Source organism: Micromonas pusilla, assembly GCF_000151265.4.
Source record: "Micromonas pusilla CCMP1545 genomic scaffold MICPUCscaffold_2, whole genome shotgun sequence".
In the NCBI taxonomy this organism is placed as follows: Eukaryota; Viridiplantae; Chlorophyta; class Mamiellophyceae; order Mamiellales; family Mamiellaceae; genus Micromonas; species Micromonas pusilla.
In genome coordinates, this window is record NW_003315883.1 from 2,153,689 (window position 1) to 2,166,005 (window position 12,317).

The window sequence follows — 12,317 nt, forward strand, 5'->3', positions numbered from 1 at the left end:
CTGATTACTCCCTGACACGGCACGCCCCACCCTCCTTCGACGACGCAGATGACCTCTCTCGCGCGGACGACGACCGCGCGCGCGCGCGCGTCCCCGACGACGCGCCGACCGAACCGCACGACGCGCGCGGTCGTCGTCCGCGCGCGTCCCGCGCGCGCGCCCCCCACGGCGGTCCCCCGCGCGAGCGACGACGCCACCGTGGACGACGCCACCGTGGACGCCACCGTGGACGACGACGCGGTTCGAACCGTCGTCGCGCGCGTCGCCTCCGCCGCCGCGGCGGCGGCGGCGGCCCTCGCCGTCGCCGTCGTCGCGGAAGTTCACCCAGCACGCGCGGACGCGACACCCCCCGCGACGGAGACGGTCGACGCCGTGGCGTTGTACGAGAGCGTCAGGTGCGTCCGATGAAGTTTTTTTTTTCACCCCCGCCATATCCCTCGCTGCGTTTTCAACATTTCAACGTCTCGTCGCGTCTCGTCGACAACCGTCTCAACTGACCGACGAATGTACTTCGCGCGGCGTCGACCGCAGCGCGGCGAACCAAGCGCGCGTGAGCGCGCCGGACGACGCCGCCGTCGCGCCGAAGAAGGCCAAAGCCGCCGCGGCCGCCGCCGCCGCCGCGAAGAAGACGCCGTCGTCTTCGCCGCCGCCGCCGCGGGAGTTCACCCTCGGCGCGGAGGCGAGGTCCTCCTCGCTCGCGTCGCCGCCGCCGTCGACGAGCGCGTTTTTCGATCCGCGATGGCTCGAGACCTCCGCGTCGTCGAAATCCGAATCCGACGCCGCGGCCCCGGCGGGTCTGACCGGCGCGGAAAGGGTCAAGGCGGACGCGGAAGCCGCGTTGGCGCGCGAAGCCGCGATGAAGGCGCGCGAACGCGAGAGGGCGGAGGACGCGATTCAACGCGCGGAGTCCCGGCGCGCGGAGCAGGCGCGTTCCATCTCGCGATGGTCCTCATACGATCGCGTTCGCGCGGAGAACGCCGTTTCTTAAGAATGACGCGACGCATCGCGTCGGACCACGTCCCGCGCGACCCCGTTCGCGCGTTCGTTGAACGTCGATCCTCGGACGTTCGGACGTTCTCCCCGCTTTCTCTTCGCCCCGCGTCCGGTTTCGAGCGTCGACCGCGAAGCCCGCACGTCGACCGACCGACCGATGAAGAAGACGATTCGACCGCGAATCTCGCTCCCCTCGCGACTGATTCGATGCCACCTGCGCGTACCCCTCGGAGCAGGCGGCGAAAGACGCCGCGATCGCGGTGAAGAAGTCGACGTACGAGGACGCGAAGAAGGCGGAGCGCGCGGCGCGGCTGCGTCTGGAGCTTCAGGTGCGCACTGGTCCCTCCTTGTACGACCGCGTTCGCGCGGTGAACGCCGTTCCTTAAGGACTTCGCCCGTCTTTTAAATCCGCCCATCCCTCGGTTTCAATCCCCGCCCTCGACACCGGTCCCCGTGCGACTCTCTTCGCGGGTCGGACGCCGGCGGGCTCGTCTCTCTCGAGGACTTTTCCCATCGTGGCGTCGTCTCTCTTCTTCACCCCACGCCTCCCTTTCAACGCTCGACCGGTGAGACGTGGCATTGACCGGACGCGCGTGCCCTTCCTTCCGCCCTTCAGCGCGAGGCGGACGCGCTGGCGACGATGAAACAGAAGAAAGAAGCCAAGCTCGCCAAGTCGGGTGCGTTCGCGTTCACACTTGTCCCCGTACGACCCCGTCCGCGCGGCGCGCGCCGTTCCTCGAGGACTTTCGCCGTCCGTCGTTTCTCTGCGCCCGCCCGCCCCTCGGTTTCGATCCCGACACACCGCGAGCGACGCCTTTCGACTCCATCCGACGCGCGCCCAAACTCCGCCCCGACGTCGCTTCGTATGGGCAACGACCTCCAGCCGCGAATCAAGAGGAGCGACGCGCGCGAGACGAGAAATTCGCCGCCGAGCAAGCTTCGAAGCGGCGCGAGAGAGACGAACGCGTCGCGAAGGAGAACGCCGCGAACGCGAAGAAGAACGCGGCGATCGAGAAAGCGGCCAAGGCGAAGGCGCTGAAGGAACAAAAAGCGAAAGACGCCGCGAAGCAGGCGAAGCGGGCGAGGAAGGACGCGTTGAAGAAGAAGATGGCGCCCAAACCGGCTTTGAAGGCGAAAAAAGTCAAGGTCGTCGCGTTGAAGCCGAAGCCGAAGCCGAAGGTGCGATTCCGTTCGCGCTGGGCTGCTCCCGAGCGACCCCGTTCGCGCGGTAAACGCTGCCTGCTTCTGAGCTGAAGACTTTTCGGCGTCGGCCACCCACGCGGTCTCATCCACGTCGGCGTCTTTTGTCCAATCGCGTCACGATGTTACCCCGCGCTGACCGATCCGATCGCGTCCTTCTTCCGCGTCGTCGTCAGGCTGTCGTCGCGAAACCTCCCGCGGACCCGAACCCGCTGCTCGTGAAGACGCCGCCGAAGCCGCCGAGGCTCGAAACGAAGAAGCGGTCGTCCGCCGCCGACGCCGCGACGAACGCCAAATCGTCGAAGACGACAAAATCGTCGAAGACGACAAAGTCGAAGAACGCGAGAAGGCCCTCCTCCGCGAAGAAGACGACGCGCGGGAGGACCCAAAAGAAGAGCTCCCCGATCGGAGGGTTCTTCACGTTTTCTCTCCTGTGCCTCGTGTACGCGGCGTACCTCGACTCGACGAAGAACGACTGAGGTGCGTATTCCTTACACTGGTCCCCATACGACCCCGTTCGCGCGGTGAACGCCGTTCCTTAAGGACTTCGCCCAGCGCATCTCTCCGCCCACACCTCGCTTTCAATCCCGACACACCTCGACGCCTTTCAACTCCAACTGACGCCTTTGAACTCCACCCCGACGTTCACTCGTATGGAACGACCCTGAAGGCTTCTGGAATGGAGAACGGAGAAACGCCGACGCGTCACCGCGCGACGGACGGACGGACGGACGGACGGACGCGCAAAAATACCCTACTTTCCGTACAGTATAATATTACAGTATATTTACAACGTTCTACGCGGCCCTATCCGCACGTCACAAAACGCGCGCCTCGCAAAACGCCGCCGCGGACTCGAAACCGAAACGCCGCAACGCGCCCGCGAGTCTCACGCCCGCCTTGGCGACGCGCGCGCCCCGCTGCCCTTCACCCATCCCCCCCGCGCGCGCGATCTCGTCCATCGTCCTGGAAGGACGTAGGGTCCATGGACGTTCGTCGGTCGGTCAGTTGGACGTCTCGCGCCGGTCGAACGACGTCGAAAGGCACGCGCGGGCGAAGAGAAAGAAAAAAAGAAAAAAAAACGCACCGGCGCGGAAACGCGAGGTGCACGCCCTTCTTCCCGTTCACGACTTGCGTGACCGACATGTCCCCGACGAGCGAGCTGCGCGGGAAGGAAGGGACCGCGGTCGGATTTTTCCAGGGGGTGGGGGGGCGGTGTGGGGGGGCGGTGGGGGGGAACAAACAGAACCACTCCAAAAAAAAGTCCCGAACCGAACCTCATGCGATACAGATCGACCACGCGGAGGCCCGTGACTCGGCGCATCCAGCGCAGCATATCGCGCAGCGCGAGGTTCTGCGCGACGTCCAGGCTCTCGTGGAACGACATCGTGAGATAGTGCGATCGCGTCATCGCGCGCGGGGCGTCCTGACGCGGTTTGACGCGAGCGGTCGAGGGAAAGACGCGCGTCAGTCGCGCGGGCGCGTGATTGGTCGGTGACATTCCCGCGCGTCGTCAACACGAGCGCGAGGTTCATTCGTAGCGCGCGAACCGAAAGAAGTCCGTGTCATCAAGGAACGACGTTCAACGCGCGAGGAGATTCGCACGGGAAGCAGTCTCACCGCGGGGAACCCCGCGAGAACGGCGTCGCCGCTGTTATTTTTAATAACCGACAGTCGAAACGTTCCTCGCAGGCTCGTCTCGAGCGCGGTGACGGAGAACTCGCCGTCGCCTTGCATCGCGTGTCCATCCCCCGCGCTGAACATCGCGCCGGGGACGTTCACGCGGAAGTACGCCGTCGACCCGGGCGTCAACAGCCGGTTATCGAGGTTACCGCCGTGCGCGCCAGGCTCGACGCTGAGGGTATTTTCCCATACGAAAAAGCGTCGGGGCGGCGTTCGGGGGACGCGTCAGTTCAAGTCGCGAGCCGTCGCGGTCGAGCGTCGAAACCGAGCGGTCGGCGGAGTGGTAAATTAACGACGTCGCGTCCTTCTCGAGGAAAGGCGCGCGCCGCCCGCGCGAACGCGGTCGCGCGGGGACCGGCGCGAGGAAGGAGGACGCGCCTGCTCACCACGCCGCGGTCGGGACGCGGCGCGACGCCGAGCTGCCCGAAGAACGGTTCGCGCCAGCGTGTTCGTCGGTCGACGTTCCGTCTTCCGCCGCCGTCGTCGCCTTCGTCCCCGTCGTCGTCCCCGTCGTCGTCGTCGTCGCGGCGGCGCAGAGGGATCGAGACCCCGCGCGTCCACGGCGGCGTCGCGACGCGCGCGTCCAGATCGATCGGGATCACGATCGTCTCGTCGACGCCGTCGCGGAGGAACGCGAACGCGTCGTCGTCGTCGTCGTCGTCGTCGAGCGCGGCGAGCGCGCCTTTCCCCGCTCGAAGCGCGTTCCATCCCCACGGCACCCACGGCTCGGACGCGAGGATCTCCACGGCGAGGACGTCGCCGACCTCCGCGCCGCGGACGCGCACCGGACCGGTGAGCAGGTGCGGTCCCGCCTCGCCGCAGTGACGCAGCGGCGGAAGGTTCGCCGCGGCGCGTCGAGGCTGCGTCCCGTCCTCGGCGCCGCACGAACGCTTCCAGATCGCCCCGAGCTCGTCTGGTATCGGCCATCGCGCCGGGGGGATCCCTCCGGGTTCGCCGCTGACGGAGTACAGCTCGACGACGTCGCCGTCGTCCACGGTCGCGACGGGCTCAGGGTCGTTCCATACGAGCGAAAGTCGGGGTGGAGTTGAAAGGCGTCAGTTGGCGTTGAAAGGCGTCGATGGCGGGGATTGAAAGCGAGGGGTGGGCGCAGAGAGACGACGGCAAAAGTCCTTAAGGATCGGCGTTCACCACGCCAGCGCGGTCGTATGGGAACCAGTGTATGGGACGCACCTCGTACGACGCGCTCCATCCGCCGAAGCGCGTCGTCTCCGGGCTCGATCGCAGGACGTGGTGCTCGGCCGCGACCGCGAGCGACGACGTCGTCGTCGCGAGGACGAGCGCGAGGAGGACGCGACGGCGCATCGCGCCGTGCACGTCCACGTGTCCCGACGACGACGACGACAGCCGCGCACCTGGAAGATGGCGAACAGAAGGTACACGTACGGAATAGACCAGTGCCGCTAACTCGATTCAGACTAAAAAACCATAGAGTACGAGTACGCAAAATTTCGTATGGAATCTTAGTCTGATACAGTATTTTCGCCTAGCGCGTAGCGCGAGTCAGTTTTGGAATCCGGAATTTGTTTTTTTACGAGTATTAATTTCAGCGTCACTCAAACGCTCCCCTCACGACGTTCACAACTTCGCGTTCCTCACCTCGATCCTCGCCACCGTCTCCAAATGCACCTCGTCCGGACCGTCCGCCAGTCGCAGCGTCCTCGCGCCAGCGAACATCCGCGCGAGCGGCGTGTCCTCGCACACGCCCAACCCGCCGTGAATTTGAATCGCGGCGTCGATGACCGCGAGCGCCGCCTTCGGGGCGGCGATCTTACACGCGGCGATCGCGCCCTTCGCGCGTTTGTTCCCCTCCGCGTCCAACATCCTCGCAGCCTCGAGCGTCATCAGCCTCGCGCCGTCGAGACGGACGCGACACGCGCCCAGCGTCTGCAGCGTCGAGCCGTTCGCCGCGAGGGGTTTACCGAACGCGACGCGCTCCGCCTGAGGGTTTAGGGAGGGCAACGCGAGCAGAGTTCACGCGAGCGAACGCGAGGGTTCGTCGGTCGGTCGTGAGCGACCGACGTAGACGCGATCAGACGTCGAAACCGTGAAACAAGGGAGGAGACGGGCGCGAAAGAAGAAGACGACACGCGAGAAAGAAGAAGACGACACGCGAGCGGGGGTCGCCGTCGCGCGTGGAGCTGTCTCACCGCGCGTCGCGACGCGAGACGCAGCGCGCGTTCGCCCATCCCGATCAGCCGCATGCAGTGATGCAATCGTCCGGGCCCGAGTCGACCTTGCGCGATCTCGAACCCGCGACCTTCGCCGAGCAAAATCGCGTCCTGTGATGTGATCGGTCGAGGGAAGACGCGCGTCAGTCGTCGTTCGCGCGCTCGCGCGATTCCGCATTCGGCGTAGAGCGTTCCCGCGCGTCAGACGCGGTCGCTACGAGCGCGAGGTTCACTCGCGCGGTAGCTCGCGGAAAAAAAAACGCATTCTCCCTCGAGAAGGGAACGACGCGCGACGCGCGATTGGATTCGTATGGAAAGCAGTCTCGACTCACCTCGACGCGCACGCGGACATCGCGAAACGTCGTCTCCGCGTGCCCGTGCGGCGCGTCGTCGTATCCGAACACGCTCAGCGGTCGAACGACCTCCACGCCTTTCGCGCGCATCGGAACCAGCACCATGCTCTGTTGGCGATGCTTCGGGACGTTCGCCTTCGCGGCGTCTTCGTCCGTCGTCGTCTTTCCCATGAAGATCGCGACCTCGCACCTGCCGCGAGATGAGATGACGACGCGAGCGGTCGAGGGAAAGACGCGCGTCAGTCGCGCGGGCGCGTGATTGGTCGGTGACATTCCCGCGCGTCGTCAACGCGAGCGCGAGGTTCACTCGTAGCGCGCGAACCGAAACGAAAGGAGTCATCGAGGATCGACGTTCAACGCGCGCGCGAACGGGGTTGCATGGGAAACAGTCTCACCGCGGGTCGCACGCGCCGCTCGTCCACCACTTCCGACCGTTTAAGACGTACTCGTCGCCGTCGCGGACGACGCGAGAGCGAATGTTCGTCGCGTCCGACGACGCCACCTCGGGCTCGGTCATCGCGAAACAGCTCCGAATTTCCCCGCGGAGCAACGGCGCGAGCCAACGCGTCTGCTGCGACGCCGTGCCGTAGCGCAGGAGAACTTCCATGTTCCCCGTGTCCGGGGCTGAGCAGTTGAAGAATTCCGACGCCCACACGGAAGCGCCCATCTCCGAGGCGAGGTGCGCGTACTCGAGGTTCGTCAACCCCGGCCCGGTGAGTAATGAAAGCTCGCTCTTGGAGAGTTTTTTTCCTCCCTCATCGAGCGCGCCGCCGCCGCCGCCGCCGATCTTCATGAGTTCGAGCGAGTCCACGGGGAGCCAGAGGTTCCACAGCCCCGCGCGCTGCGCGAGCGTCTTGAGCTCCTCGGTCATCGAGGGAACGGTCCAGCGCTCCGCGCTCGCCGCGTGCGCTTCAAACGCCGCCTGATAGGGAACGCGCGCGTCGGGTCGGGTCGGGTCGGGTCGGGTCAGTCGAGCGTCCCACCGGTCGAACGACGGACGGCGTTTGTTGAAAGGGAAGCGCGGGCGCGTGAAGAGCGTCGACGGGAAACGTCAGTCCTCGAGGAACGACGCGCGACGAGCGAACGAAAGAAGTCGCGCGGTGGGCAGTCTCACCTCGTTCGGGTACACGTGCTCGCGCATGAACCGACGGAGGGACACGAGCAGTTTCGCCGCGCGTTCGCTCGGCTCGAAGCCGACCGGCGCGCGGACGGTCGACGCGGACGCGGACGCGGACGCGATCGACGAGCGTCCGGGGAACCCGACGCGCGACTGGGCGAGGTCGTCGACCGCCGCCGCCGCCGCCGCGGGTTCGGGAACGCCAGCGACGAGTAACGCTCTCTTTGCAAGCGTTTCGACCAACGCCCCCGCCGCGGCGGCGTTCGCGGAAGACGCGTTTCCCTCCCGCGCGCGGCGGCGCACCCCCGCGAGAATCGCCGCCGCGCGAAACAGAGACAACGCGACGTAGAACGGCCACGTCCCTGACGTCATCGGGTTCGGCAATCCGCTCGCTTCGGACCACGCGCGCACGTGCTCAGCTTCGGTCGGTATCCCGTCCGGAAGCGGGCCTTCCTCGAACGCGGGATACGACGCGTTCACGCGTCCCGGTCGCGTGCGAGGAAGGTGATACGGTATGCAGTTGTACGCGATGTCTCCGTACGGACACCCGAGCGTTGAGAGCTCCCAGTCGAGGACGGCGACGCAGCCGCCGCCGCCGTCGGCGCGTTTAAACACGAGGTTATCGAGGCGGTAATCCCCGTGCGTGAGACGTCCGCCCGGCTCGTCTTTTGGGACGTTCGCGCTCAGCCAGCGAATCAGCTCGCGCATGCACGGCTCGCGCTCCGCGTCGCCGCCGTCTCGGCAGCTCTCGTCGTACTGCCTCGTCCATCGTCTGAGCTGCCGAGCGCTGTACGTGCGAGCGTCGCTCTCGCGACGCGCGCCGCCGCCGCCGGCGAAGTCTCGCAGCGAGACCGCGCTCGGATCGATCCGATGCAGCCCGCCGAGTATCCTGGCCATGTCGCGGTAGACGGTCGCGCGGTGCGCCGCGCTGGGGAGGCGCTCCAGCCCTGGGGTGACGAACACGTGGCCGCGCACGTGCGACATGAGGTAGAACGGCGTCCCGAGGACGCTCGCGTCGTCGCACGACGCGATCATCGCGGGCACGGGCACGACGGCGACGCGCCGAGCCGCGCGCGACGACAGCGCGCGCTGCACCGCGAACTCGCGCTCGACCGCGTGCGCGGAGCGCAGGAGCGCGCCGGGAGGTTTCTTGCGCAGGACGTACGTCGCGAGGACGCGAGGCGGACGCTTCGTCGTCCGCGCGTCGTCGACGCGGACGCACTCGACCTTGTACGTCGGATTCGACTGCCCGTGGCCGAACTGCGTGACGCGCAGCTCTACGTTCGCGTCGCGCGGGAACGCGCGCACGCGCGCTCGCGCGTACCGCAGCAGCGCGTCCGCGTCGAGGGGGAGCCGCGGCGGCGACGTAGCGGCCGTGGTGTCAATGCTCGTCGGGGTCGTCATCGCGGCGGCGCGGGCGTCCGCGCGAGGACGTGATCTCGGCACCTCCGCGACGTGGCGTGGATCAGACCAGTGTGCGCTACGATTGAAACAAAAAAACCATAGAGTACGAGTACGAAAACAATCGTATGGAATCTTAGTATGATACAGCATTTTCGCTTAGCGCGTAGCGCGAGTCAGTTCTTGGATCACAAAACCGGCCGGTCGGACGAGAGTACACTCCGGATCAAGCTACGAAGTTTGATACCTTCCTCCTTTTCAGAAAAAAGAGGGAAAAACGCGAAAAAATGCCAGTTTTAAGCGCCTTTCAACTTTCTCGCGCTCATCGCTGCGCGAATCTCTTCTTGATCGTCCCTCGCGTCGAGTTCCCTTTGAATCCGCGATGAATTTTCAAATCGACGCGCCTGCGCGGCGGCAGAGCGCGCCAGGAAGTACGAGTAGTTTTTTTTCTCGTATGGCGAGTAGACTGACGTCGCCGCTCTCTCTTTTGGCCGTTAACCGCGAAAGAAACGACAACGAAGGGCACGACGCGGTCTCCCCCGACCCCGGGAATAGTCCCGGCATGCCGGGCGGGTCTCCCATGCAACTTGGCGCTACAACCACCTTGCAATCTCCACGCCAATCTCGCGAGTCGGCACCCCCTTCACGCGAGTACGGTGACTCCGATGGAGATTTGTTCACTCCGCCCCAAGGCGTTCGCGCAAGGCGCCGACGACGGTCCGAGGTGTGGGGAGACACGCCGACGCGGAGCTCGTCACGCACGCGACCGTCGGAGCAAGTCTCGGCTTCTCCGGAGGTCCCTCCGCCTCCCGCGTTCTTCGTGCGGGCGTCGGGGACGAACGCTTCCGAGAGTGACAAACTTCGATTCATCCGTGCGGTGGAAGCGAATAAGGCCAAGGGAATAAGCGTCGCCGCGACGACCGCGAGGTGGGGATTCTCTAAGAACGCGTACGCTAAGTACAAAAAACAGGACAAGCTAGGCGAGACGAAGCCCAAGGTCATCCCGGGCCGCCCGCAAAAGGCGGACGAGGAAATCAAAGCGAAGCTTTATGAAGTCAATCGAGCGTTTCAAGGTGGCTTAACTATCGAAGGACTAAGCAAGGAGCTCCTCCGCATCTTCGGCGTATACCTCAGTCCCAGCACCATCTGCCGGATGATGACGAGGGATGGCTGGCGTAAGCGAAAGAAACGTTCGTCGCCGTTCCTCACCGAGAAGGCGATGACGGCGCGCGCGGAAGGTACACATACACGTACCGGAAGTACTCACCGGAAGTACTTCCGTACTCCCGTACCAAGGTAACTCCCAGAGGCCACTCGCGCGGCCGCCTCGTCGTCGCCGCGTGCAGGATAGGGACCCTAGGACGCGGCGCGGTACGTGTAAAGGAATCGAGGAACGTTGCACCGTGTCGTGTGTACAACGTACGCACGCTTAGTCTACACGGGCTGAAAGTCCCTTCCTGAAGCACACTCTCCCCCCTCGCTCGCCTCGCTCGCTCGCCGGGCGCTCAGTGCCGGGTGATGACGACGCCCTCGTACTCGTCGTCGTCCGTACTCTCGTCCTCGCCGTCGTCCCCCCCGTCCGACAGCTCGTCCGGCCGCGCGAGCTGCGACTCCGCGGGAGGTTTCGAACACCCGGGGCACAATTTTTTCGTCGTCGCGCACGTCTGCGGCCGGGTGGCGGGATACGATTGGTCAGCGAGTGATACGATTCGATGACGTGGACACGCGCGTGGTCGTTATTGGTAGGTGAAGAGAAAGAGAGACGTGACATACGCCCACCTGGCATAAGTTTCGATAGGAGAAGTGCACCGCGCGCTCGCACGCGTGACACTTGCCGTGTTTCCCCGGCCGGAGCGCTCGGTACTTTTGGTACTGGAACCGCCACTGCACCTGCGCGGGCGCGCGGGCGAGGGAAAGGCGTGTGGTGGTGGGGTTTCGAGTTCAGCGGGATGGGTGCGGTGGTTTAGGGTTTCGGGTTTGGATTTTTTTGGGCGTGGGGACGCACGACGATCTCGCGGGGTTTCGCCGGGCGGACGACGGACGACGGACGACGCGCGATTCCGACGGGACCGCCTCTCGTGCCTTTTGCGCGCATCGGCGGCAGACGCCCTGGCACGCGCGATGTCGCAGGTCGTTCTCCGCGTCGACGTCGCGGACAGCGCGCTTCATGTTCCTGTGCGCCTTGAACCCCTCGCGGTTCTGGTACTTCTGACCGGGCTTCACGCGCTGCCCCGCGTGGCGCTCGTTCGGGATGCCGCCGCCGCCCGAGGACGCCATCGCGCGGGCGCCCGCCGGATTTTACCGTCCGCGGCCCGCCCTCCGCGTCGACCGTCGACCGTCGCGGATGCGGACGCGAGAGGGGTCGGCGCGAGAGCGCGGTCCGACGCGCGCGGCGTGAGTGTGACGACGCGACGCGACGCGACGACGAGGCGCGTGCGACGTAGTTGACCTGTGAGTAGAGTGAGGTCCGCCCGAGGCGGTGTTTTTTTTCGGATTCGTAGTATGAAAACCTGTATGAAAATCGCGTTTCCTGGCTTCAAATCGCCAATTTCAAACGTCGTCAGCGCTCTCATCGATCAATTTTCATCGCTCTGTGTTTTTTTGTTAAAAAATTACTTCAGCTTTTTCCTGGCTTTTTCCAAACTTTTTCGACGAGTCCGCGGACGCGGCACGAAGCACAAACGCCGTCGCCGCGCCGCGAACGCACTCGACGTCGCGACGACCGCGTGACGATGCGCGCGGCGCGACGTCTCGCGTCGCTCGCCGCGCGCGCCTCTGCGCGCGCGCGTCGCGCGCGTCATCGAGGCGTCCGCGCGGGCGCGCGCGAGGCCGTCGCCGGCCTCGATCGCGCGTTCGCGTCGTCGTCGTCGTCGTCGTCGTCGTCGTCGTCGTCGTCGTCGTCGACGACGACGACGACGAAGACCGCGACCGGCGACGAGTCCGCACCCGCGGTCGACGCTCCCCGCGGCGTCCTCCTGCGCGACTTCATCCGCGAGTCGCTGTACGGCCGCGAGCGCGGGTACTTCGCGAGGGCGACGCCGCCCGTCGGCGAGATGCGCGCGCCGATCGCGTTTCGAGCGCTCGCCGGCGCGGACGACTACCATCGCGCGCTCGCGGGGCGATACGCCGCGCTGTCGTCGCAGTGGCTCACCCCGGTCGAGGTGTTCAAGCCGCACTACGCGAACGCGATCGCGGATTACGTCTTGCGGCGCCACGCGCCGCGTCGAGACCGCCCGCTGAAGGTTTACGGTGCGTTCTGCTTCGCTTCGTCTTCCTCGCGCGCGTCCGTCGTTCGTTCGAAGTCGTCGCCCGAGCCTCCGCGCGCGCGACGCGCGCGCTCACGGGTTTTTCGTCTGAAGCCGCCCCGCGTCGTCGATTCTG

At 65.7% G+C, this 12,317-nt stretch overlaps 7 protein-coding genes across 7 annotated transcripts; 2 read left to right on the forward strand and 5 right to left on the reverse strand.

Moving 5' to 3' along the window:
* Positions 1–815: 815 nt before the first annotated feature.
* Positions 816–1,630, reverse strand: MICPUCDRAFT_65219 (uncharacterized protein; the record flags this gene model as incomplete). The annotated part of the gene is made up of 1 exon (XM_003056581.1): positions 816–1,630. The coding sequence occupies exon 1, from the start codon at positions 1,407–1,409 to the stop codon at positions 816–818; it is 594 nt and encodes a 197-aa protein (XP_003056627.1). The 5' UTR covers positions 1,410–1,630.
* Positions 1,631–1,633: 3 nt separating this feature from the next.
* On the forward strand, positions 1,634–2,989 carry MICPUCDRAFT_55833 (uncharacterized protein; the record flags this gene model as incomplete). Its single annotated transcript, XM_003056170.1, has 4 exons — positions 1,634–1,670; positions 1,877–2,172; positions 2,370–2,673; positions 2,864–2,989. The coding sequence occupies 3 exons, from the start codon at positions 1,634–1,636 to the stop codon at positions 2,670–2,672; spliced, it is 636 nt and encodes a 211-aa protein (XP_003056216.1). The 3' UTR covers position 2,673; positions 2,864–2,989.
* A 131-nt stretch (positions 2,990–3,120) lies between these two features.
* Positions 3,121–4,685, reverse strand: MICPUCDRAFT_14340 (uncharacterized protein; the record flags this gene model as incomplete). Its single annotated transcript, XM_003056582.1, has 5 exons — positions 3,121–3,355; positions 3,471–3,619; positions 3,835–4,041; positions 4,251–4,344; positions 4,438–4,685. Coding segments are annotated over 5 exons (933 nt in total), but the record flags the coding sequence as incomplete, so codon positions are not given.
* A 787-nt stretch (positions 4,686–5,472) lies between these two features.
* On the reverse strand, positions 5,473–7,289 carry MICPUCDRAFT_70897 (uncharacterized protein; the record flags this gene model as incomplete). The annotated part of the gene is made up of 4 exons (XM_003056583.1): positions 5,473–5,835; positions 6,045–6,176; positions 6,398–6,608; positions 6,814–7,289. The coding sequence occupies 4 exons, from the start codon at positions 7,287–7,289 to the stop codon at positions 5,473–5,475; spliced, it is 1,182 nt and encodes a 393-aa protein (XP_003056629.1).
* A 180-nt stretch (positions 7,290–7,469) lies between these two features.
* MICPUCDRAFT_55837 (tyrosine kinase) lies at positions 7,470–8,939 on the reverse strand (the record flags this gene model as incomplete). The annotated part of the gene is made up of 1 exon (XM_003056584.1): positions 7,470–8,939. The coding sequence occupies one exon, from the start codon at positions 8,937–8,939 to the stop codon at positions 7,470–7,472; it is 1,470 nt and encodes a 489-aa protein (XP_003056630.1).
* A 451-nt stretch (positions 8,940–9,390) lies between these two features.
* MICPUCDRAFT_55838 (uncharacterized protein) lies at positions 9,391–10,236 on the forward strand (the record flags this gene model as incomplete). The annotated part of the gene is made up of 1 exon (XM_003056171.1): positions 9,391–10,236. One exon carries the CDS (start codon positions 9,391–9,393, stop codon positions 10,234–10,236), a length of 846 nt encoding a protein of 281 aa, XP_003056217.1.
* A 205-nt stretch (positions 10,237–10,441) lies between these two features.
* On the reverse strand, positions 10,442–11,213 carry MICPUCDRAFT_55839 (uncharacterized protein; the record flags this gene model as incomplete). The annotated part of the gene is made up of 3 exons (XM_003056585.1): positions 10,442–10,600; positions 10,716–10,826; positions 10,986–11,213. The coding sequence occupies 3 exons, from the start codon at positions 11,211–11,213 to the stop codon at positions 10,442–10,444; spliced, it is 498 nt and encodes a 165-aa protein (XP_003056631.1).
* Positions 11,214–12,317: the final 1,104 nt, after the last annotated feature.